Here is a 27,154-nt window from a genome sequence, read left to right as displayed (position 1 = left end):
AAATGCATTTGAAAATACCAAAATATCATGCTATTTGTCCAGAAATTCTACTCCTAGGAATTTTTCCTAAGGAAATAATTTAATAGGAGAAAAAAAAATTGATGAGAGACATATAAAGAGCATTATGGATAACAGCAGAGTTAGAGAAAACTTAAATGGCCAATAGTAAAAGAAAATTGAATTAGTTAATTTAATTAAGATTGACTTAAAAAGCTATTGGCCATTTACTTAAAAATGATAATTAGGAAAACCAATATAAACTTGGAAAATTACTTATGCTACAACACTAGTTTTAAATATCAGAATATAAAATTGTGGCTGTCATCTGTACATGTATGCACCTATGGAGACTTGTGTTAAGCTGGTGGGATTGTGGGCATTTTGTTATCAATATCTCATTAATGTTATTTTCCTTTCCAATAGAAACTATTTAAAAATAAAAAAGTAAGGATAGGAAAGAATAGGGTGGACTGAAGTTGGTGATTTTACAGATTCACTGTCTCAAACAGCAACTTGGATGTTTGATCTTTCCTTCTTTAGGGCATTTTGGAGCATCCGGAGAGCAGGGCTTGCCTGGCATTCAAGGGCCCAGAGGATCACCTGGACGGCCAGGACCACCTGGCTCCTCTGGACCACCAGGGTGCCCAGGTACCTTGAAAGGGAATCTGGAGACTTCCTGAGCACTCTTGTGTCTCCGAGTGTTTCAGAAACAACCAGTCTTTAATTAGACCTAAATTCAGATACGGCTCTGCTGTTTCCCAGACCTGTGACTTCGGATAGGTCACTTAAGCTCACCTATGCCTCACCTATAAGCTAGCGGGTTTCACCAAGTGACTTGGAGTAGATTAAGATAGCACCTGTAAAGTGCCTAGCGTGGCACCAGACACAAAGGAATGGTTGGACAGATAGCAACTCCTTTCTTTTTAGTTTTTGTTTTCTTAGAGAGAGAGGGCTTCACTCTATTAACAAGGCTGGAGTATGGTGGCCTAATCACAGCTCACTGTAGCCTCAAACTCCTGGCCTCAGGGAGGCTGTCTCAGCCTCCCAAGGTGCCGGGATTACAGGCATGAGCCACTGTGCCTGGTCCAGATAGCAGCTCCTTTCCAGCCCTTTGCATATCCCCTGTCATTCAGGATTCTTTTTTTTTCCCCCGCTCTCGACCTAAGGCAGATGCCACACTTACAGCACAGTATTTTAATGGATACTTTTCCTGCCAATTCAGAAAAAAGAAAGTTTAAAACTATAATTGGCAACTTCATCCATTTGGAAGTGTATTTTCTCCTTCTGAATTTAAATGTATTTTTCTCCCTAGAGTTCAGATATATAGGAAGAAAAAGTAAGAGACAATATTCTCTGTTAGCCATTTATTAAGAACATAGATGACTTTCGCAGTGAATGTAACTCATTTATTATCTGGGCATCTGCAAAACTTCCCTGTCATCCTCAGGTGATCAGGGGATGCCTGGGCTGAGGGGACAGCCAGGAGAAATGGGAGACCCTGGGCCAAGAGGCCTCCAGGGGGATCCAGGGATACCAGGTCCTCCAGGAATAAAAGGTAAGTCAAAAGGAAGCCCATCCCACCAGAAAAATGCAGCCCAATGAGGGCAAATTAATGGTGTTTTTTCCTGTACCAGTGAGTGACCATGCTCTTGGTCATACCATTCTTTTCCGTAGGTGCTGTTAGCATCTTCCTGCTCTTCCTTAGCCAGGGCTGTAGTGCCCATCCAGCCAGCTGACCTGCCTTCTACCAGGGAGATGGTAGTGCTACCCTTTTCTTTTCTTTTCTTTTCTTCTTTTCTTTTCTTTTCTTTTCCTCTCTCTCTCTCTCTTTCTTTCGTTCATTCATTCGTTCGACGGTGTCTTGCTCTGTCGCCCAGGCTGGAGTGCGGTGGCGCAATCTCAGCTCACTGCAACCTCCACTTCCCAGGTTCAAGCGATTCTCCTGCCTCAGCCTTCCAAGCAGCTGGGATTACAGGTGCACACCACCATCCCCAGCTAATTTTTGTATTTTTTAGTGGAGACGGGGCTTCACCAGCTTGGCCAGGCTGGTCTCAACCTCCTGACCTCAAATGATCCACCCGCCTCGGCCTCTCAAAATGCTAGGATGTGAGTGCCCGGCTGCTGCCATCTTATTTCTGAAGGCATTTAGCCAAATGATTTTTATGATGTTTAGGCCCATTATTTATGTATTCTCTTCACCTGTGGTTAAGCTCCTACTATGTCCTAGATTCTGTGCTAAATGCTGGGTGTACAGTTTTGAAGAAAATAGACCTGCTTCCTGCCCTCATGGAGCTGACAGTATGGCAGGAGAGAAAGACATAAATAATACATGTGGAAATGAATATATGTTTACTGATCATGATAAGTGGAAGAGAAAATAATAAGGTGCTACAGAGATAGAGTAATTAGTGTTCACCATCTTTGTTTGATCAAGGATAATTTTTTCTGGGTTGAATTTCTTGGCCTGTAAAGGCAATAGTGGACTGGTTAGAAAAATCTGGTTATAATATAATAATATAATACAATACAAAATACTATAAAATACTTGTCTTTAACAAATCTTTATGCCCTCACATTCATCCATGGTATCAATCCCTCTTCAGTCCATTTCCTCCGCTTTAGATAAAGTAGTTTTTGGCCGGGAGTGGTGGCTTATGCCTGTAATCCCAGCATTTTGGGAGGCTGAGGTGGGCGGATCACTTGAGGTCAGTAGTTTGAGACCAGCCTGGCCAACATGGTGAAACCCCATCGCTACTAAAAATATAAAAATTAGCTGTGTGGTAGTGCATGCCTGTCATCCCATCTATTTGAGAGGCTGAGGCAGGAGAATTGCTTGAATCCGGGAGGTGGAGGTTGCAGTGAGCCAAGATTGTGCCATTGCACTCCAGCCTAGGCAACAGAGTAAGACTCCATCTCAAAAAAAAAAAAAAAAGAAAAAAAAGAAAAGAAAAAGTACTTTTTCTATGGGTATTTTTGGGCATATCTTTAGCATAACACTTACGTTGTATCACATTTGTTTGGAGGTTTTTCTCATCAAATAGAGTGTGATTTTTTAAAAACCAAGGACCTTTCATATATCCTTGGGACCCAGTCACTACCCAGTAAATATATTGGTTGGTGGTATGAATAGATGGACAAACAGGAGAATGAATATCTGAGCTGGTAGCCATGAGGTTGCAGTCCTTATCTGAACCAACAGCTGATGGTTCCGGCTTACTTGGTAGAGTCTTTTAACCAGGTTTCCTCTATTTCTTCTTCCTTCCCTTCTCCTTCCACCTGTCTTTGCTCATTGACTCATACATATACGAAATCCTGGTAAAATAAAAAGTACCTTCTTTCAGAAGGTACTGAGTTGGAAACCCCTTCTTCCGGGATTAATCCTTTTATTGTTTTGAAAATTCAAATATGATTTTCCGACACTTTGCCCTCTTCACTCATTGGATAGCTTTGAAATAATTGTAATTTTCCAGAAGTTGTAGTGTGGTAGGTATTACCTGGTGTGATTCTGTGGAGACAGGAGCCATTTATGTTGAAGAGTTGGTATACTCATGTATTTTCATGCAATCACATAACTTGACAGGAAAAGTTCCCTTCACAAGATATCTTTGTACTATTCTCCATCTTCATTGACACTTTTAGTAATGTGAATTATAGCAATTCATGATAAATTTAGGATTTCAGGCAAAATGATCATTCTGTTATTTTGAAAGTTTCTCTGGTGATTGTGGCCACTTCCTGTCTCTGACCATCTCTACAGCCTTCATGGCATATTCTTTGACACTTTTTTGTGTCTGGAAGACAGTTGGTAAAGAACCAAAAGAAAACATTTGTCATTATTAACCACTCCCACCCACTGCATTTCCACTTCTTCCTACCCTCCCAGTTTAGTAACATAGCAAGGATTTTTAAGTGTCTTGGTGGCTTAACAACATACACCCAATTTGGTCAAAATGACAGGGCTCATGTCAGTGTTGTTGATCCTTCTTGCCCTTGAATTTGTTTGAATTTATCACACAACTTCAGTATGGCATGCAATTACGAAACTAACAGCTGGCCGGCATGGTGGCTAATGCCCGTAATCACAGCACTGTGGGAGGCTGAGGTGGGTGGATCAGCTGAGGTCAGGAGTTCAAGACCAGCCTGGCCAACATATAGCGAAACCCCGTCTCTACTAAAAAAATACAAAAATTAGGTGGGTGTGGTGACAGGTGCCTGTAGTCCCAGCTACTCGGGAAGCTGAGGCAGGAGAATCGCTAGAACCCAGGAGGCAGAGGTTGCAGTGAACTGAGATTGCATCACTGAACTCCAGCCTGGGTGACAGAGCAAGACTCCGTTTCAAAAAAACAAAACAAATAGCTAGTAAATTTGATCCATAACAAAATCACCCCCAAATTAATCTCCAATCACATCATAATTCCGTGCTATGAAATAGTGTGTTAAAAATAGAAGGTGAGGAAATGAACATATTACTTCACATGGTCATACCACCTACAGACAGATGTTGCAGTAGTGCTCCATCCCCATATAGTGACGCTGTTTCACTTCAGACAGCTCAGAGAACAACCGGTCTTTAAAAATGATAACACAAAACAAAACAGTGAAATGTATTCCTAAAAGTTAAAACATCTACAGTATAAATTCATTGTTGCAGCTTGTCATGTTGATATAAAAATGAACCACACTCCAGCAGAAACACTTTGAACTGAGAAACTAAATATTTGAAGTATGTTCTAACTAAGTCAAGGGGACTGATTATCTTGTTTGAACAAACCAGCTGCTGAACTCAAAGTTGTTTGCTCTGCTAGAACAGGCCATATGGATTTTGCGTCCTGCTTGTGTTCAATCAGATTTAAACTTTAACTTAAACATATGCTAAAAATGGCTTGATTCCAGCCACCATTGACTTTCTTCACAGAATTACAAAAAACTACTTTAAATTTCATATGGAACCAAAAAAGAGCCTGTATAGCCAACACAATCCTAAACAAAAAGAACAAAGCTGGAGGCATCAGGCTACCTGACTTGAAACTATACTATAAGGCTACAGTAATCTAAACAGCATGGTACCAGTACCAAAACAGATATGGAACCAATGGAACAAAACAGAGGCCTCAGAAATAACTCTACACATCTACAACCATCTGATCTTCCACAAACCTGACAAAAACAAGCAATGGGGAAAGGATTCCCTATTTAATAAATGGTGTTGGGAAAACTGGCTAGCCATATGCAGAAAACTGAAACTGGACCCCTTCCTTACACCTTATACAAAAACTGGACCCCTTCCTTACACCTTATACAAAAACTGGACCCCCTCCTTACACCTTATACAAAAATTAACTCAAGATGGATTAAAGACTTAAACATAAGTCCTTAAACTATAAAAACCCTAGAAGAAAACCTAGACAGTACCATTCAGAACATAGGCATGAGCAAAGACTTCATGGCTAAACCACCAAAAGCAGTGGCAACAGAAGTCAAAATAGACAGAGGGGATCTAATTAAACTAAAGAGCTTCTGCACAGCAAAAGAAACTATCATCAGAGTGAACAGGCAACTTACAGAATGGGAGAAAATTTTTGCAATCTATCCATCTGTCAATCTACAAGGAATTCAAACTTACAAGAAAGAACCCCCATCAAAAAGTGGGTGAAGGATATGAACAGGATATGAACACTTCTCAAAAAAACAAAAACAAAAACAAAAACACGACATTTATGCGGCCAAAAAACATATGAAAAAAAAGCTCATCATCAGTGGTCATTAGAGAAATGCAAATCAAAACCACAATGAGATACCATCTCATGTCAGTTAGAATGGCAATCATTAAAAAGTCAGGAAACAACAGATGCTGGAGAGGATGTGGAGAAATAGGAATGCTTTTACACTGTTTGTGGGAGTGTAAATTAGTGCAACCATTGTGGAAGACAGTGTGGCGATTCCTCAAGGATCTAGAACCAGAAATACCATTTGACCCAGCCATCCCATTACTGGGTACATACCCAAAGGATTATGAATCATTCTGCTATAAAGACCTATGAAAATGTATGTTTATTGCAGCACTATTCACAGTAGCAAAGGCTTGGAACCAACCCAAATGCCCATCAATGATAGACTGAATAAAGAAAATGTGGCACATATGCACCATGGAATACTATTCAGCCATTAAAAAAAAGAATGAGTTCATGTCCTTTTCAGGGACATGGATGAAGCTGGAAACCATCATTCTCAGCAAATTAACACAGGAACAGAAAACCAAACACCACATGTTCTCACTCATAAGTGGGACCTAAACAGTGAGAACACTGGACACAGGGAGAGGAACATCACACCCTGGGGCCTGTCAGTGGGTGAGAGGCTAGGGGAGGGACAGCATTAGGAGAAATACCTAATGTAGATGATGGGTTGATGGGTGCAGCAAACCACCATGGCACATGTATACCTATGTAAAAAACCTGCATATTCTGCGCATGTATCCCAGAACTTAAAGTGTAATAATAATAATAAAATGGCTTGATTCCTAGACTTAAAATTTTAAGTACATATGCCCTTTAAAAGGAAGACACCCAATTCCTAGTTGGGAAGTAATATAAGATTGAAATAATGAAAACCTAAAGAATATTATCTGTAGCATGACAAGAACTGGAAAGAATGTGGATTTCATATCTTGGCTGGTAGCAAGTAAAATGTTTCATAAGAAAAAAGAATCTGGAAATGGCTTTCCTCAGAAAAGAAATGCCATGTCCCTTAGAGCTATGAACATCATGCAAATATTCCCCCCTGCTTTTTTTACTAGATTACTTCCCTCCTGCCCTTCCCCCACAGCACTTACCACACTGTAATTGCACGTTTGTTCCATCATATCAGGGACAGACTTGCCTGCATTGTCTTGACAGCACCTGCCAGGAGGTACATTTGGGGCAGACTCTCTGTGCATTAGGGAAACATGTCTTATACCCTTATTAGGTACTCACATATTTGCTGATATAAAAAATATTTAAATCTTATTTCAGAATCTTTGTTGATAAGAATCTTCCAGGTTTTTCAACCATTACTTACAGTCACAAAGATCTCTCTTCCCATCAGCTTTAAAGTTAGGGTGAGCAGTTGTCCTGTTTTGCCTGGGCCTGAGTGGGTATTTCAGGATGTAGAAATTTCAGTGCTAAAACCAGGAAAAAGTCCCAGGCAAACAGGGACACATTGATCACCCTCTCTATTAAAAGTATGAACCCATATAAAGGCTCTTGGGTGTGTAGAGTAATGTTTTCAGGCTTTATACAGCCTGTATTTCAGGCACAATACAGCCTGAGAGTGGGAATCCAGTCGTAAAGAGTTCACTGGCTAACAAAGAGGGGAGCCACAATTCCAGCTGGACTGGAGGTTAGATTCACTGACCGGAGAAAGAGCACCTGGCCTGAAAGTACAGTGCACTGCAGCCTTAAAGATTGAAATAATGAAATGATGGTTGTTTAGCAGGAGGACGACCAGAGAGGTGAATAAAAATTCCTCATTACCCAGAAATGTGCTTTGTTGGCCTAATTGCCTCTCATCTGCACTGTATATATTTTATGCATGAACAACTTTCTGATTTAGAGATGGGATTGATAAAAAGCTTTCAGTAAGAAGGAAAAATTACCCTTACAACCCTACTCAGATGTAGCTGCGTTCAATTTAGAACGATAACATTGGGTCAGATAAGGGTCAGCCAGTTCAACAATGGCGAGAGGCTGGGGCTGTGACAATCTAGGATCTGGATGTGTTGATGTGACAATGGGGAGCTGGCAGGAGCAGAGACATTCCACCCCAGCCAAGTCCCCAAGCCATCAATCTTGGTGACTAAAGCTGGAGATCAAAACATGTGGAAATAGTGAAGTGGTCCCCCTGAAAATTTATTATCATTTCAGATAGACTGCAATAAATATCCAGATTTGGCAGATAAAGAAGGTCTGTGTGTTCTTTTGGTGCAAACTTGAAACATTGGCTCATAAAATAGGAAAGAGGATTGGAGAATAAACTAAGCCACAACTGTACAAAGTGGTTAGGAATAAGAGATTTAGGGAAAATAAAGATACATTCCCTTTTTTTTTTTCAAGAGAATGTGGCTCATTTAAACCAATCTAAAGCTTAGATCTTAAAAGAATAACAACTATCTGTTTCAAGTACTGATGATAAATAGAATGGAAGCAACTAACTGTACCACCTTCTAATAAGAATCTATAGAGGACTTGCTTAAAATGAATAGATAATAATTAGCACTTGAATTATTTATATGCAAACTGATACCTCTAACTTCTGTAAATTATATTTGTCCTATAAATCTATTAAAGAAAGATATGGCATACAAATAAAAATTCTACCCTACTCCTTTTTGTAGCTTTCTCCCTCATCCACCTTGTTCCATATTTTCTCATTCACTCACTCAACAAACATTTATTGAACACATCCATAGGACCTAGTCTTGAACTCTGATTTACCCTTGAGCAGGGGATATAGTCACCCAAAGACATGATTGTTGCACAGTGTGGGGTGGACATCAACAATCAAGGGGGTCCTATATCATGGGGGTAGGTGAGGGGCACCTTCTGTGTCCAACCTTATAAGCTGATGGTATTTTTATCCCAAATTTGAGAGATGTGACCCTAAACTAAGTAAACAGGCTGGCTGTGCACTGAGAGGCCCTTGTCTTGGATAAGAAAGAACAGCTACTGGGTGGAAGATCTACTGATGAGATAGGAAGTTTTCCAGCCTTGGCCAGAGGCTGGGGAGAAGCTGCAGCGCTTATAGTCATCAGTGGGACAGGATTTGTGAGAAGGCACCCAGCAGATGGCTCAGTGCCCAGGAGATGCTCGATAAATTTTCCTTATCTGCTTTCCTTATCTGCTTTCTTCCCTCCCTCTCCTCCTCCAACTTTACTAAGGGCCATCAGGAAGTGTCATTTGAAAAGGCTCTCGTTCAGACAACTTCAACACAACTCAACAAACCTTGATGAAAAACCTTAAGAAAAATTTTCCGCTGGAAGTGTTTAGTGACAACTTCAGTCAAGCCAGGCTGGTGGATGGCTCTTTGGAGAACTAAACAGAAGGTTCTGAGAGAAGGAACAGGCATCAGCGGGGTAATGTCTATTTACAGAGACGGGAGTTTTCAGTGATCATCACAATATAAACTTAGGTTCTGCAGAAAGGCATCAGAATGGTTGTGAAAGAAGTGACTGCAAAGCAGTAGCTGGAGCCACACTCGCCATGCAGGCCTGAGCATCGCAGGGCCAGCATTTGCCATCACGCCACAGGCGCCACGCATCCTCTCATCTGACTGCATCTCCATGAGTAGATCCTGAAGAAACTAGAGCCTGCAGCCCCTGGGAGGGTGCAGTGACCCCAAGCAGGTGTGAGGCCTGGATTTGCCCCCATCCCATCTCTTTCCTCATCTAGGGTGATTTTACTGTCATAAAATCAAAGGTCACTTTCTATGCCAAGGTTCAGTCATTCTAGGCCGTATCTGGTCATGATAGGATCAGAAACCAACAGCAGTACTTTAAAACCAAAGAAATGTTTGTGTTAAGCTGTCTTGGCAGAACATCTTTATCGTACGAATGTGTTAAATAGTACTGGGCCTGGGTTTCCACCATGATGACGAAGCACGGACGCTCAGAGCTGTCTGCTGGCCCCAGCAGCGCGCCCTCTGCTGGGAAGTGCCTGCGGTTGTAGCTGGAGCGAGGACCGGTGGCTGGTCTTCCCTTCCGGTCACAGGCCTGTGGTGTGTTTCAGGTCCCTCCGGGTCACCTGGCCTGAACGGCTTACATGGATTGAAGGGTCAGAAAGGAACCAAAGGTGCTTCAGGTAAGCACCTAATCATTCGTAACAGACTGAGCTTCAGTCAATGGTTCATGAGAGAAAGTGGTACCCTCCCCTGGTATTTCTGTACTTCATGAGATTTGGAGGCAATACTAAAAAAACTGGCTTAGGTTAGAGACACGCTATTGGAGCTATTTTTAGTGCTGAAAATGACATATGAAAAGGACATTTGAGAAAACCCTATTTAAGAAGGAATGGTTGGTTAACAGTGTCTTTGTTGGTATTGCTTGGAATTTTCTGTCTACTAAAAGTGCTCTGAACAATTGCTTTAATGGAGCCACATTTCAAAATATTATCCTAACAAGTAAATAGTTGGGGATTTTAGGATTTTTGTATTGTTTTAAGTATAGTAATGCTATGTTTGACCACATGGGTCAAAATAGTACTAATAGCATCGTTTTATGGCCACTGCTAAAACAAATTACCTCCACAATTTGCTATTATTTTCATACCATAAATAGGTTAATCTTTGACAAGTGTATTTTATCTTGTTCTGTTTAATATAATCAATATTTGTGTTACTTTCTCAGAAAAACCGCCTATGATCAGATAAGGTAGCTGAAACCTAACCTGCAAATTTGAGTGACCCTGAGGAACAGGAATTGTGCTGCTAGGTTTGAATTTATTGTTGGAAAGAGGTGAAATCTTTATAGTTTGGAAGATCCAGTAATATAGTCACTAAGATTCATTTAATAGCTCCTCCAAATAGTCAGATTAAATGTGTGTTCCTTCCAAGAAAACACTGATGTCCTTCCTTCCCAGTGTGAAATTCCACAATAGTTCTAATTATGCCAGTCTCCACCTCAAATTTCAAAGGAACTTATGTATGATTACTTATTGTATCTCATTTGTTTTTACTCTGTCCATTGTAGAGGTCGGAGTGTTGGTATTGCCTCCAAATTGTTGTTTTTTAAAAGCTGGAAAATAACTATAAAAGAAATAAAACTTATGGCTGGCCAGTGTGATGGGTCCTAAGAGAGAAATGGTGCAGACATTTGGATCACCATTGCAACCAGTGGTTGGTGTCTGCAGAACCAGCCACTTCTCTGCCACTATTGGGAAGTGATTCCTTTCCAGGCACTATAACAGGGACAACCAAAGAGAAGATATAGTATTAATTCTGTTTTCCCCATTAAGGTTTGCATGATGTGGGGCCACCTGGTCCAGTGGGAATGCCTGGGCTAAAAGGGGAGAGAGGAGATCCTGGGAGCCCAGGAATCTCTCCTCCAGGTCCTTGTGGAGAAAAAGGTCTCCCAGGTCCCCCAGGTAAGCTACAGCATGCTTTGCCCTTCTTTCAATAACTAAACCAAAACCTTCCAAATGCAATGAGGCTAATGTGTGATCATGTCTCTTCTTAGGGAGATCAGGACCACCTGGTCCTGCGGGTGCCACAGGAAGAGCGCCTAAGGACATTCCTGACCCGGGTCCATCTGGAGATCAGGGACCTCCTGGTCCCGATGGCCCAAGAGGTATGAGAGAATCATGACAAAGGATGGCAGTGCTCCCTTTGTTAGATGCTGCCAGCTCTGGAGGAATGCAGGACCAGAGAGTGGCAGAATAGAAGCACTGAAGCAGCCCCCGATCAGCTTGGCAGGTGGATAAGTGAGACACAGTTAGGGTGGGACTGTGGGTAGTGGTGGGCTCTCAGGACCATATCCAGGACCAGGACTTGGCTCTGTCACTCTTCTATTTCAGCTGTGTTAGGCCCTCGCCTATTCAGGGTAGAAACTGACAAGCAAGCGTTTCTATCACCAGCTTGATGCTGACCAAAAGTCTTCAGAAGTGGGTGGCAAGTGGGAATCGCACCCTCCTTGTTGGTCTCTAGCAACTGTCACATAAACCACTGGCACTAGCGCAGAGTGACAGGATGCAGGCCTGTTGCGCACAAGAAACAGTCTCTTTGTGTGCTGCTGACAGTACGTGTCGTTTCTTTCATCACTTCACAGGGACAAACTTTGGTAAGGAAAGATGTTGGAAGTCATTACTAAGCTGACCAAGTAGGTTTAGGCTAGAGCTGGGTTAGGAATTGGGAGGAGTGTGGCTCCGTGTGATATCTTGCTAAATGCAGGCAATTGCATTCATACAAGCTCTTAGAACTCTTCCTTAAAGACACATGCCCATCATCTTTGAATCTTTAGGATATTAGAGATTGTACACTGAAAATAATAAAGCTCTCAAAAGTGTGCTAAGAAGTACAGAAGCTAAGTAGGAATATAATTGGGGTCAGTTTATTCCTATTTGTGGAAAGTTGTTTTCCATTAGGATTATAAATTTAATCGAGTGAACATTCCTTTCCCACCAGACATTTTTCCTCAAATGCCTGTCTGTCTGTTCATCCATCCATTCATTTACCAATCCATCTATCTATCCATTCATCTGTCTGTCTGGTACTCTATTCATCTATCCATCCATCCATCCATCCATCTATCCATCCATCCATCCATGCATCCATCCATCCATCCATCCAACCATCTATCCACCTATCCATCTTATTAAAGCAGTAAGATGGCAATGCAAACAAAAACCCAAAATGATATTTTCAACAGGAATGACTTTGAAGGGAAGGAAGGTTTTGCTTGGGTTCATTTTGTCTAACAGCTACCAACCCATTATCTACACCATTTCTCAACTTGGTATTACGATCCATTCTATTTCATTTCTGTTATCATTGACTTCCTTATTCTTCTAATTCTCTTTATTCCTTGCTTGCAAATCATTAAATTGTTTTTCTTCAGAAGCTGTCAAGCAGCCAGTGTACACATTTGTCTTTGACTAAAAGAATATTTTTTTGTCTCTTCTCTGTGGTCAGGAGCACCTGGGCCTCCAGGCCTCCCTGGGAGTGTTGACCTCCTGAGAGGGGAGCCAGGTGACTGTGGTCTACCAGGGCCACCAGGTCTCCCTGGCCCACCAGGCCCTCCAGGATACAAAGGCTTTCCAGGATGTGATGGAAAAGATGGCCAGAAAGGTATGAATGTTGTTCCGTGAAGTAGTATGTGAACACCTTGGTTATCTTACCCCTGAGGGTCTGGGGTACTGTGCCGCCATTTCTGTTTCCTATGCAAACAAAGTGACTCCTTTCCAAAATGTCCTTATTTCCCCAAAGAGTCCTGAAGTTTGGGTCAAAGTTGAACAAGTGAAAGGAAGAAACACAAGTTCATCTTTAGGCCCTAATAATATTCTTGGTAATCTTCCAGGCCAGAACTGAACAGTAGAAATGTGATGCAAGCCACATGTGCAGTTTAAAAATATAGTAGTCACATTTGAACAAGTAAAAACAAATGAACTTTCATACTTTATGTGATTTAACATAATATATTTAAATATTATTTTAACATATAATTCATATACATTTATCAATGAAATAATTGAGCTGATTGTGCAAACCTAGTTCCTTTTGCAAATAAGCCACTCCTTCTTCCTGCCTTTGAAATCCCATGTGTGTTCCACGCTAACAGCACAGCTCAGGTCGGACTGGCCACATTTCAAGTGCTAACTAGCCGTGTGTGGCTAATAGCTTCTGTACTGGACAGCTTAGTTTTAGACTGCTGACTTTGCTTTTTTATATTCATGCAAAGATCCCCAATCACTGAATTTCCCCACTCTTTGAGGTTAAAATATTTATTTTAATTATTTTTTATCCAACTGCTAATATTTGGGGAGATCCGTTTTTGGTCACCAGAATTTCAGATGATTTTTAGGTTCAAAGAAGCTTTTTGTTGACAAAACATGACTAATGAGTATCCATTTTAACTCCCCCGTTTCATAAATAAGGAAGCTGGGTATCAGAAAAACAGCAGTTGAAATTTGCAAAAGGAGCCCAATAACTAGCCCCTTGCCTGAGTTCTGAACCAAGTGTGAAATAAGGCAAAAGATTAGATCACAGATAAAAATCACTGTGAGGCTGCCATGACTATAGTGCAAATGGCATCTGTGGAATTGTGCAGTACACAGCCTGTACAACAGCATGGAGCAAGCCTGTTCATCTATATTAGCAATGAAATCAATTTTAGAGAATGTGGCTCAAATATACAGGTAAGTAGGCTTCCAATTATTGAACTTCAGAATTGGACTGACGTGTTAACACTCTAGTCACCAAGAGAAAGGAGGAAGGGGCTGGCTAACACTCCTCCTCCTTAGTTACTCTAGGGAATAAATCTCTACCTGGACATAAAATTCAGGACTGAGGAAATAACACACCATATGAATACGAGTGATCTACACAAGAATACACAGGGAGTTAGAAACATTGGTGGAACCACTAATCGTGCTTCTTGACTCCCAGTCCAGAGAATATAATGGCCAAACAGTGCTTTACTATAGAGTGAGTTTCCTCAGTTTACCTTTTATGACTTACACAGTGAGAAATATTAGGCACCTGCAGGAATATAGTAGTGAACAAATTTAAGTAGAGTCTCTAATCTTATAAGGACAGAGTTTCCGCCTGACTCAGTGGTTCACACCTGTAATCCCAACACTTTGGGAGGCCAAGATGTGAGGATCCCTGGAGGCCAGTATAGTTCAAGACCAGCCTGGGCAACACAGTGAAACCCCCTCTCTACAAAAAAATTTAAAAATTATCTGGGCATGGTGGTGTGTGCCTGTAGTCCCAGCTATTGGGGAGGCTGAGGTGAGAGGATCACTGGAACCCAAGAGTTGGAGGCTGCAGTGAGCAATGATTGTACCACTACACTCCAGCCTGGGTAATGGAGCAAATAATAATAATAACATTTCTTTTATAAAAAGCATAGTTTCATGGAAGACAGACATGCACACTAAGGGATATGTCAGTTTAAATCCAGTTAAGCGTCCTGAATGAAGAGCTTATCAAAAAGCAACTAAACTTCAGTTGGGATTCCAGGGAAGGCTTCCCTGAGAAAGTGAGACTTGGTCTTAACTCTAAAAAACGAGGAAGACACCATGGATATGGAAGAAGTAAAGGAACATCACATACGTTGTGCCTAAAACTTGAGGAGGAGAGTGGTTTGAACTCGGCTGGGGAGGCACATTGTTCTCGGATATTGAAAGCGCTTTCCTGATTTTCCCTTCAGTTCCAGTCCTTTGTCTCCACAGAAAGTTCAGGGTTATAGGACTTCTTTTCATTGTAATTGAGTCTTGTCTTGATCATGGAACCATTTCCTTAGTTCTTTTGGTCGATCATGCGTTTCCTTCAGAGGCAACCCGTCTAAGCCCCACAGAGGAAAGCGAGGCTCATCTCGACTCTCAGGCTAGCTATGCCCTGCATTTTGTTGGAGTGAATTTCTGAATTCAGTCTATCAAACTGTCATTGTTTTTATCTTGTCTCATTCCAGTGCCCTCATTTTTATGTTTTGGTTTTTTTAAGGACCAATGGGATTCCCAGGGCCGCAGGGACCGCATGGATTTCCTGGGCCACCTGGAGAGAAGGGTTTACCTGGACCTCCAGGGAGAAAAGGACCCACTGGTCTTCCAGGTGAGCTTCCAACCTGCATAGAGCGTTTTGTTTAAATATTTACTAAAATGATCATCGTTCAGAAAGTAGTTAATATTCTGAATTACTAGCACATTTTTATTATTTAAGCCCTTTCTTATATTAAGAGTATATTTCTTTCAGGCTGCACTACAAAGTCTCATGCTTGGTAAAGCAATAATTTGTTGCCAGAATAAGTAAGTTTGAAAATTAGGAATTGATTTTATATACACTTTTTTTTTTTTTTTTTTTTTTGAGACAGTCTCGCTCTGTCACCCAGGCTGGAGTGCAGTGGTGTGATCTCAGCTCACTGCAGCCTCCGCCTCCTGGGTTCAAGTGATCCATCTGACTCAAACTCAAGTAGCTAGGATTACAGGTGTGTGCCACCGTGCCTAACTAAGTTTTGTATTTTAATAGAGACAGAGTTTCACCATGTTGGCAAGGCTGGTCTCAAACTCCTGATCTCAGGTGATCAGCCCACCTCAGCCTCCCAAAGTGCTGGGATTACAGGCGTGAGCCACTGTGCCTGGCCCACATAGACTATTTCTAAGGGAAACAAATATGTGTTCCTTTATGCAAGAGGCAAAGACTGATTTGATTATTGTTTATTAGGATCGTATATTCAGTTCTGATCCCTGAATTTTCATTGATTTTCCTAGATGTTTTATTTAATATTTTTCTGTAAAGTCCATTCGTTCCTAGGAAGGGAAAAAGTTATTCAGTTTAACTCTATAGGCAACAGTTTTTAACCATAGGGTTAAATTACGACAAGGAAGAGTTGGGGAGAGAAGGGGCAAACAGACATGTGTATTTGAGATGGGCAGAAGTAATATCTTTCAAGATCCTAAATCAATATTATGGTAATGTGGCGTCAGTTCAGAATATTTCGCAATGTCCTAAGTTAGCACTCTGGTTCAAAGAATAAATAAATCACAGTGCTTTATGATGTATCATAGTACAGGAGGAGCAAGGGCTTATATATTGATTCTTTTTTTTTGTTTTGTTTTTGAGACGGAGTCTCGCTTTGTCGCCCAGGCTGGAGTGCAGTGCAGCGATCTCGGCTCACTGCAAGCTCCGCCTCCCGGGTTCACGCCATTCTCCTGCCTCAGCCTCCCGAGTAGCTGGTACTACAGGCACCTGCCACCTGGCCCAGCTAATTTTTTTGTATTTTAAGTAGAGACGGGGTTTCACTGTGTTAGCCAGGATGGTCTCGATCTCCTGACCTCGTGATCCACTCGCCTCAGACTCCCAAAGTGCTGGGATTACAGGCGTGAGCCACTGCGCCCTATATGTTGATTCTTTTCACATTTCCTTTCTATGCATACCCTATACTTCGCAAATTAATATGAAATTTTCAGAAGCTTTTAAATGGATAGAATTCCTACAAGCATTAAATTAGAGGATATTTGCAATAAGAAATCAACTAGAATTTTATATTGCTCAAGAGAGTTTCATTTCAAGTCATTCTACAGATGAAAACTCCATTACTAAATCATAGCTGCTCCTGTCAGTCACACTGATGTGGACTTTTTATGTAAATAGATGCTGCCATTCTGCTTGTCATTGATGCTGCCTCAAATTATTATGTATGTTCTCAATCTATTTCATTTTTGTCCTAATCCACAAATTTACAATCTCTTTGCACCCTGTGAAAATCACGGCCTGGCTTTGTTTGTTGTCTTCGGATTCCTCCAGGTCCCAGAGGTAAGCTTTGCCATAAAATTGGTCATTTCCCCTCACTCTGGTTTCTAGTCATTTCTGTACTTGTCCTTTTTCCTCTGTATGGGTGAGCTAAACTTTGTTACATTTTTATAGATGGGGTGCTCTAAGGATATTAGGCTGCAGTGCTTTGCTTCCCCGTTACAGATATAGTAACCTCATATTAGAGCATCCTAACACTTAGCCTCATTGATAGGTTGTCAAGGCAGCGTAGATCCTTAGCCTACATAGTTTCAATTTGGGCATGAAGTGTGTGGGCTTTCTCTGTCAAAGGTTATAGTACATACCAATGTAAGTTCCTTTTTTAAATTCTACAATATAAATACATAGAGCATCCCTAAAATAAATGGTATACACAACATTAAAAAGTGGGGCCTCACCTCCCAGTAAGGGGCTGTGACAAGCCTTCCCTATTACACCCTCAAGTCCATTTTTAAGGAGCACATTTCTTTGTGTGTTAAAAGGAAAATGTTCACTTAATGCTCTGCAATGTAAAAACAACATGTTATTTTGTGCCTGGCATTTTCAAAGAAAATAAAAAGCATTTCTCAAAAGAGAAAAAGAAAAATTGTGAGTGCTTGCATTTGTTCTTTCCAGGCCTCTGTTATTGGCCCTAATGAAAATTGCTCTGAATACAGACACCATGTGTTACTTTTAAGGTCTTTAGAAGAGAGGCCTCAGCCCCTCAACCCCCCCTTTTTTTTTTTTGAGACAGAGTTTCGCTCTGTAGCCCAGGGTGGAGTGCGGTGACACAATCTCGGCTCACTGTGAGCTCCGCCTCCTGGGTTCACCCCATTCTCCTGCCTCAGCCTCCCAAGTAGCTGGGACTGCAGGCGCCCACCACCACGCCCAGCTAATTTTTTATATTTTTAGTAGAGACGGGGTTTCACCGTGGTCTCAATCTCCCGACCTTGCCTCCCAAAGTGCTGAGATTACAGGCGTTAGCCACCGCGCCCGCCCCACCCCCGCTTTTTATTTTTCAGCTTCTGACTTATTAGAAAGTAAAGAAAAGCAAAATCAAAATTTTAAAAAGTCCTGGTATTTTCAATGCTTATATTTAAAGGTTAAACTCTATTTGTTGTTTTCATTTCAATCCTGTCTCTCTGTGATTGTAAGTATAAAGTCATTTCAAGAGAACATCAAAATTCTAAATAGGAAGCACCAACCACATGCTCCCACTTTCTCAATTCCGTTGCCACTGGGAAGGGCCAGACATTACTGAGGGAAAATAGGAGATGCCTCTATGCATCTCTCTCAAGTCACCTATAGTAGAAAAGCCAAGTTTTACATTAAACTGTACTTAATGTAGAAATACATTTGGCCCTGTGTTGCTTGTGGTTTTATATCATATTTTACATGGGGTTAAATTCCAAATAGCTCATAAGAATTCCAGGTCATTTTACACAGGCCCAATAAGTATTAGGAGGCTAAAACTTTGTTGTTATGCCACATTTTGTTAAGGATTTTCTTACTGCTTTATGATTGATGTTCTTGAAATTATTTCACACTTTTGCATACATTTGAAGAACACCATGGCTAATCAGATGATATCTTTTATTTTTATTTTATTTTTTTGGTGACAGAGTCTTGCTCTGGTGCCCAGACTGGAGATCCCACCACTGCACTCCCAGGTTCAAGCAGTTTTCCTACCTCAGCCTCCCAAGTAGCTGGGATCACAGGCATGTGCCACCACACGTGGCTGATTTCTTGCAATCTTAGTAGAGATGGGGTTTCACCCTGTTGCCCAGGCTGGTCTTGAACTCTCAAACTCAGGCAGTCCACTCGCCTCAGCGTCCCAAAGTACTGGGATTACAGGCGTGAAACACCATGTCTGGCCAGATGATACCTTTTAAAATATGTTTCATTTCTGAGAATTTGTTACCCAGATATTGAGTTCCTGATGCATCTGATGAGGTGGTTAAGAACGTGGGTTTGGAGCTAGAATGCCCTGGATTGCAATCCAGACTCTGCCATGTGTAAGCTGTGTCACCACAGAAGTGTCACTTATTTGCCTGAGCCTGCGTGTGTGTGTGTGTGTTTTTTTTTTTTTTAAAGACAGAGTCTTGCTCTGTCACCAGGCTGGAGTGCAGTGGTGTGATCTCTGCTCACTGCAGTCTCTGCCTCCTGGATTCAAGCTCTCCGCCTCCCGGGTTCAAGTGATTCTCCTCCCTCAGCCTCCCAAGTAGCTGGGACTACAGGTGCACACCACCACGCCTGGCTAATTTTTGTATTTTTAGTAGAGATGGGGTTTCACCATGTTGGCCAGGATGGTCTCAATCTCTTGACCTTATGATCTGCCTGCCTTGGCCTCCCAAAGTGCTGGGATGACAGGTGTGAGCCACCGTACCTGACCAAGCCTGAGTGTTCTTATCCATAACCTTCTCATAACAGTAGCACATACACAGTCTTGTTGGGAGGATTTAATAGTAAAAGCATTCAGCACAGGGCCTGATATATGATAAAGCATTCAGCGAGTCTTAGCTGTTATCATTATTTTTCAGTGTTATTATTTCTTATCCCTGTGTGATGTTTGCAGGATGACTGAATGAAGCTTTATTAAAAATGTCTTAAAGATGTGAAGGTAAAAGAAAAAGATGTCACATCTTTAGTATAGTGGTTTTCTTTTTTCTTTTGTTCTTTTCTTTTCTTTTTTTTTTTTTTGAGACAGAATCTTGCTCTGTCACCCAGGCTGGAGTGCAGTGGCACAACCTTGGCTCATGCAACCTCTGTCTCCTGGGTTCCAGTGATTCTCCTGCCTCAGCTTCCTGAGTAGCTGGAACTACAGGCACTTGCCACTACACCCAGCTATTTTTTTTTTTTTTTTTTTTTTTTAGTAGAGATGGGGTTTCACCATGTTGGCCAGGCTGGTCTCAAACTCCTGATCTCAAGTGATCCACCCGCCTCGGCTTCCCAAAGTGCTAGGATTACAGGTGTGAGTCACTGTGCCCAGCCTGTGTTTTTCAAAGTGAGATTCCCAGATCAACGCCATCAGCCTCCCTGGGAACATGTTAGAAATGTACATGGCCCCCACTTCAGACCTCCTGACTCAGGAACTCTGGTTTCTAACAAACTAGCGACATGATTCTGAGGTGCTACAGTCAGAGTTATAGCTTTACAACAGTGCTTTTCAGCCCTAATGGACCCTGGAATCACCAGGGGACTTAAACAAACAAACAAAAACTACTGACACCCAGGTCCCACCCCCAGAAATTCCTATTTAATTGGTCTAGATGGGGCCCCAGTGTTAATAAGTACATTTGAAAAGCTCACCAGCTGAGTTTATTATGCAGCCAATGATGAGGACACTGCTCAGGCCACATCCTATTATCAAGTAAACCAGTATTTCGGGGAGTGGGACCCAGGCGTCGGTATATTTCCACGACTCCCCTGGATAAGTCCAACATTCACTCAGGGTTGAAAGTCACTGCTTCTAAGCCTCTAGCAATCCTGAAATTCTATGTGAGTGACGGACACTATGGAAACCCATGTGGCGCTGCAGTGTAGAGTAAGGACTCAGGGACACATGAAGCTGAGCTTTAGGAACCCACCAGTCCCTCTTGCAATGCCACCTGTGGCTGCTACTCCAGTAAAACATGGCCCAGAGATTGGGTAATCCTGTGAAGATCATCACATTGCTGCATCGTCCGACCTTCACTGTTTCATCCTTCTGCTTCCTCTGATACTCCATTCACTCATTCGGTCAGTCCAACGTTCTGGAAGTTTTTCATGCACCCTCCAGGAAACAAGACCAATTCCTGCCTTCATGGAACTTATACTGGATTGTTGAACCTTTACAAACATTTATACTGAAATTTATACTAAATGTGAACTGAATTTCAGCATAGAGTCAGAAGTCCAAGTTTAACCAGAGACTGTAGAAGGAGTTTGTTCATAAGCCTGTGTGCATCCATTACTCAAGCGGTGATTCCAATTTCAGGTGAACCGGGGCCACCTGCAGATGCGGATGACTGTCCCCGAATCCCAGGGCTTCCTGGGGTGCCAGGCCTGAGAGGACCAGAAGGAGCCATGGGACTCCCTGGAATGAGAGGCCCCCCAGGACCAGGTATGAGCCGCATGCTGATTGTTCATTATTTTCACGATATATTGCTGAAATGAAATTCTAGATGTTTTATTTTGTAGCTTTTGATATGGAGATTAATAACTAGTGAGAAGAAAACATGTCTTTCCCTTTGTAATTTATTTCTACCTTGATCCAAAGTACATCAATCATAGGCTAACTGGATCCACATATCCCTTCTATTTTTAAATTTTATTTTATTTTTGAGACGGAGTCTCACTCTGTCGCCCAGGCTGGAGTGCAGTGGCGTCATCTCGGCTCACTGCAAACTCCGCCTCCCGGGTTCACGCCATTCTCCTGCCTCAGCCTCCCGAGTAGCTGGGACTACAGGCGCCCGCCACCACACTCGGCTAATTTTTTGTATTTTTAGTGGAGATGCGGTTTCACCGTGTTAGCCAGAATGGTCTCCATCTCCTGACCTTGTGATCCTCCTGCCTTGGCCTCCCAAAGTGTTGGGATTACAGGCACCGGGATGTTCTCTTTCCTTTCACCCCCCCACGGCCCCACTGTGATTTGGGCTCTTTTTGGTTCAGGGACACAGGAATTGGAAGCAGAGCTGAATCTTGTACCGTTTGTTTTTCTTCTGGTTCCTCAAAACCAAGAAGTTAAGTGCTCAAGAGATGTCCCTCTCAAGAGGAGTCAGACTGGTTCTTAGGTGGTGGCCAAAACAGCCCTGGAGCCTTCCTCAAATTAATGTGGGGTTTTCGTTGTGTGTGTTTGTTGCATTGCATCTGTGTTTGTGCACCAGATTAATTGGGTGTTGGTTGTAGCAACTTCTTTTAATGGCCCGTGAGAACTGGGAATTGGGCCAGTCGTTACTTAACTCATCTTTCTTGATACTCCTTGCATGGATAAAGTTCTGTCAGTCGGTATTACTGGTCACTCAACCTCGTTTTAAAACCAAGCTGCCTTGCTACGTACATATTTGCAATATCCAGAGCTGGGTCCCTCCAACTTATAAAAATAACTTCCAGGTCAAAGATGTGACCTGTAACTGGGTTCTGCAAATTCAATTCAGTAAGTACTTCCAGACTCCCTCTACTCTTTGTAAAGTATGCTACTAGGTGGTGTGAGTGATACAAAGATGAATAAGATGTGTTTTTGCCCTCCAGGGTATCATAATCCCATGAAAGAAATAGCAGAATATAAATAACTTAAAGTAATGGTAGATTATTACACAATTCATGTTAAAAAGGAGATGCAGGCCAGGCGCGGTGGCTCATGCCTGTAATCCCAGCACTTTGGGAGGTCAAGGTGGGTGGATCACCTGAGGTCAGGAGTTTGAGACTAGCCTGGCCAACATGGTGAAACCCTGTCTCTACTTAAAATACAAAATTAGCCAGGCATGGTGGCAGGTGCCTGTAATCCCAGCTACTTGGGAGGCTGAGGCAGGAGAATTGCTTGAACCCAGGAGGCAGAGGTTGCCATAAGCTGAGATTGCACCACTGAACTCCAGCCTGGGCAACAAGAGCAAAACTCCATCTAAAACAAAACAAACAAAAAGAAGAGTTGCAAGTTGAGGAGCCAGAATTGTTCAACAGGGAGATGGCAGGAGCACAGGCCGGGCTGATTGGCCTAATAACCAGGCATCTAGGAGTCAGCAACATCTTTGTTACTGTAACTGTGGTCCTGGTTCAGGAACTAGCAGCAACTCGGGTCCACCCCAGACCTACAGAATCAGAATCTGCATTTTAGCAAGGTCCCCCAAATAGTGGCATACATATTCAAATTTGAGATGCCCTGACTATTATATGAATGCAATCCTTAAAGATTCAGCTAAGAGTAGAATCTTTTTAGCAAGACAATATTAGTTGCAGGTTAAAATCACCTGCAGGATCTCGAAAGACTATTGGTACCTGGGCCTCATCTCAGACTAATAGAATGTGGAAGGTGGCAAAGCCCGAATGCCAGCATTTTTCAATGCCCCCAAAGTGGCTATAGCAGGTTGAAATGCACTGCTCCACCTCAACATCAAAGCTGAGGTGAGAGGGGTGGCTGGGCACCCACTGTGGTGGCTTCGCAGAATAACCAAAGAAAGTAACTGGGAAGAGAAAAATATGTGAACGGATCAGTTCTTTACCCTTGAACATGATAGTTATCTCTGACATGAACAAGAACAAGATTCTCTCTCCATAGACTATGAGCTTCTGAAAGAGGGTCTAGTGCTTATGTGGCCCAGGTGTGCTCGCCTGTGATGTCTAATTCCTCCTGACTTAGGGTTGCATGGGCTCATGAGCTGCACGTGGCCACGGGAGGGCCTTCCCTGGGTTCCTGTGCCCTCTCTTCATTGGAGCCACTGACCCTGCCTGCTGGAAGTAGGGACACTCCAAGGCCACCTCTCTGCCATCTACATGATTATGATGTTTTTTACAAAGTGCCCTGTCGTTCTGGTGAAGCATCGCCTTCTCTTCCTATGTTCTCACCATGTGGCTCAGCTTCCCTGGGGCTCCTTTTTGTCCTGTGTACCCACTCCCAAGCCCTTACTTTCTTCTGGGTCCCCTCTTCTCTGATAGGAGCCTCTGGGTTCCTGTTACAAAGGACCTCTCTTCCCCGCCATGTATTCCTCGGCCTTGTCTATGCCCGTTGGCCACACTGGCTGTACTGGCCATCCTGTCCAGTTACTAAAGAGTGATAGGTCTATTCTAAGGGCCTAATGGCCAGCCCTGGCTGCCCTGGGTCATCTGCAGGCCATGTTGCTCATTCTCCAGCATTTCCTGAAGGCATTTTTTCAGCAGGGTGTGAGGGGCCATATATACCACTCCAGCCTGGGCAGCAAGAGCGAAACTCCGTCTAAAACAAAAACAAAACAAAGCCAGAGTTGCAAGTCAAGGGTGTTGGGAGAATGGGATGGGCAGAGGTTAATTCCAGTGTGGAGAACTGCAGGACTGCTAGGACTCCAGCAAGAGCTGGTATTTGAGGATAGCCTTAAGGAAAGGTAGGGCTTATATACCACCACCATATATACCACCCTCAAGATCGAGTGCCACAAAGAAACAGCTGCCATAAAGAAACGGCTGCCACTAGAAAGAACAATGTTCACTTGAAATGACATTGTTGGTATCTTCCTCTTTTCCCTTCCAAATCTTCTCTTTTCTGCTCCTTTCCCTCCTCCCCGCCACCCTCAAGTAGACAAAAAAGATAACTACTGAGTGCTGGGCTTAATTCCTGGGTGATGAAATAATCTGTATAACAAACCTCCATGACATGAGTTTTCCTATGTAACAAACCTTCACATGCACCCCTGAACCTAAAATCAAAGGTAAAAAAAAAATTAAAAAGTCTTTTCTTTCGTTGCTTAACTGATTTTGTAACCATGTGCTGCAGCTGAGACTTACATAAAAATGAAGAAACTTCTGGCTCTCTCCTCCCCAGTGTGTGTGGATGACAGCCACATGAAGTGGGTCCATTAGGAGTTCTCCACCACGGGAGGCCTAACGCTCTTCTACACACGGATCTCTTTGATCTACACCTTTTCCTTCCAGGGCGGCCCTCAAAGGCTGAAGCTTCCTTCAGTGAACTCAAAAGTGTTATCCGTTTTGTTTTGAACTGTTCCTGCCTAATGGACGTTCCCACACCCTGTTAGGGTTGTGTTTCTCTTCAAGGCAGCACTTGCCCTCTCAGGAGGTCACCCATCTGACACTGGAGGGTTTTTTTGATGTTTAGTTTTATTCTCTAAAACTAGTTCCAAGTAGGGAGCAAGTCCATAAGGTAGAAAGCTCTGAACATAGAACTCGGGTTAACAAGAGCCTTCCTTCCTGTTTCTCGGGAAATGTCTTCCGCCTGACAATTTCTCTCTGCCTCACCCTAAAAGGAGTAAAGCCCATGTGATAACATCTGGTGTCAGGATTCTTTTTTCTAGATCCTCAGTGATCTCGCCATGAGTCTGTACATCAGGAGGAATGCCTGCTGCTGCCTGTTCAGTGGAAGGGGGAAACTCCTCACCCATACGCACTAGGGCAGCCCTTTCTTCAATATATTGCACGTTGGGATCATCTTATTGGGTGGGACAGAGAAAGGAATGCGCTGAGCTCACTGTTGGGGCCCCGTGTTCCTTCCAAGATAACTGATACTCTCTTGGAAGGTGGTGGAGTTCCAGATGCCACCAGCAGTGCCACCCCGGGAAGAGGAGGTTTCTGCCCAGTCACCAGGAAGGGCAGGGCTCCTCTCACCCTGATGGAGAGGAGGGGATGTGTCCTTTCTCCCCTCCTGAATGGTAACCACATACAGCATGCAGTCCAGGACACTCCGGAATAATTCGTTTCTAATCCTGGGAGAACAAAAGCATAACAGGAGCATATCGGACGCTGAGATGTCTACACTGAGTGTAGCTCAACCAGCACAGGGCATGGAGGGGAGAGACCCGCTGGTCGTAGGGATGGAAGAAGAAGGGGACACTCTCAGGTAGGCAATATGAGGACACAGTTTTACAAGCAGTGGGGCATGTGGAACCAAGGGCAGGGAAGTGAGACATCTACCTCATCACCTGAGCACTTTAGTCCCCTGCTTTGGCTTTGGAGTCAGATGATCTTTGCTGCGACCACTCAACCCTGTTGCTGCAGCATAGCCGTAGGTAACACGTACATGAATGCATGTATTCCACTGTAACTGGGGTTACCAAAATGGGCAGTAAATGGCCCACAAGCTGTAATTTGCCAACCACCGTTCTAGAGACCGTAAGAAGCTTGAGGGCAGGATATTGTTTTATTCAGTGTGATATCCACACACAGGCCTGGGTCATGGAGGGTGTTTGGTAAACATCTGGTGAATGAATACATAACTCTTGGAGGTAGTCTACTGTGTGGAGCGGTTTCTCAACCTCAGTGCTGCTGACATTTGGGGCCCCAGCATTCTTTATCCTGGAGGGCTGTTTGGTGGATTCTCGGATGTCGAGCAGCATCTCTCGCCCCTATCCTACTAGATGCCAGTAATGACCTCTTCCTCCATTTGAGGACCAAATGCCTCCAGATATTGCCAAGTGTCTGCTGGGGGGTGGGGGGCGGCAGTGCAGAACCACCCAATGTTGAAGACCATTTACGTAGGGAGGGATGTGGCAGGAGATAGGAGATGCACCTTTAGGCTGTTGGGGAGGCATTTGGTGAAGGGAAAAAAAAACTTTATTACAAAAGAAAAAAAAAAAGGTAACTTAAAACTAAACACACTTTGGCCAGGCGTGGTGGTTCACGCCTGTAATCTCAGCACTTTGGGAGGACGAGGTGGGTGGATCACGAGGTCAGGAGATGGAGACTATCCTGGTTAGCACAGTGAAACCCCGTCACTACTAAAAATATAAAAAATTAGCCAGGCATGGTGGCGGGCGGGAGGCTGAGGCAGGAGAATGGCATGAACCCGGGAGGCAGAGCTTGCAGTGAACCGAGATCGTGCCACTGTACTCCAGCCTGGGTGACAGAGCGAGACTCTGTCTCAAAAAAACAAAACAAAAACAAAACAAAACAACAACAAAAAAACTAAACACACTTTTAAAAGACACAATTGCCTGGGTATTTTTCTAGTTTTATTTCTGCATGATCATCCTAGGCAGACTCTTTGGCAAACTGTTCTTAACATAACCTTACTTCTATGTCATTACATATTTTCCTACAATATTATCTGTAGTAGCTGAGGAACATTGCCTTATCTGATTGTGCCACAATTTATTTAACCACTACCTTCACCAATTATTGATTGGTTTGCTGCCAGCTGCTCTGCTAGAAATAAGTTAATCCAACAAGGCCCTGCTTTTTGGAGCCACAGGCTAGCAGAAAATGAAGACATTGGGCGAGTCAGTTCGGAAGTGTTGAGTGTTAACAAGGGGTAATGTGGGAATTCCTAAAAGGGGAGCTGAACCTGGGGGTACGGAGGGGGCGTCACGAGGAACATTTAAGGCTTTGGTTCTCGAGCTTCATGGACCATCAGAATCCCTGAAGAGCTTGTTAAAACGCAGCTCGCTGGGGCCCACCCTAGACCTGATTTGTTAGGTAAGGAGAGGGCTCTGAGAGTCTTTATTTCTAGCATGTTCCCAGGTGCTGCCACTGCTGCTGCTGGTCCAGTAACTACTCTGAT

At 43.0% G+C, this 27,154-nt stretch overlaps 1 protein-coding gene across 1 annotated transcript in view; it reads left to right on the top strand.

The window, feature by feature from the left end:
- The window catches only part of COL4A4 (collagen type IV alpha 4 chain), a 162,149-nt gene that overhangs the window by 122,573 nt on the left and 12,422 nt on the right, over window positions 1-27,154 (top strand). Inside the window, exons 36-44 of the mRNA XM_025404398.1 lie at window positions 541-648; window positions 1,448-1,555; window positions 9,765-9,836; window positions 10,989-11,117; window positions 11,210-11,320; window positions 12,661-12,816; window positions 15,193-15,300; window positions 16,993-17,001; window positions 20,954-21,079. Of these exons, the coding sequence (XP_025260183.1) occupies window positions 541-648; window positions 1,448-1,555; window positions 9,765-9,836; window positions 10,989-11,117; window positions 11,210-11,320; window positions 12,661-12,816; window positions 15,193-15,300; window positions 16,993-17,001; window positions 20,954-21,079 (927 nt within the window). The remainder of the gene's footprint in view (window positions 1-540; window positions 649-1,447; window positions 1,556-9,764; window positions 9,837-10,988; window positions 11,118-11,209; window positions 11,321-12,660; window positions 12,817-15,192; window positions 15,301-16,992; window positions 17,002-20,953; window positions 21,080-27,154) is intronic.

The sequence above is a fragment of the Theropithecus gelada genome, chromosome 12 (assembly GCF_003255815.1).
Source record: "Theropithecus gelada isolate Dixy chromosome 12, Tgel_1.0, whole genome shotgun sequence".
NCBI lineage: Eukaryota > Metazoa > Chordata > Mammalia > Primates > Cercopithecidae > Theropithecus > Theropithecus gelada.
This window is presented reverse-complemented; position numbering and strand designations above follow the sequence as displayed.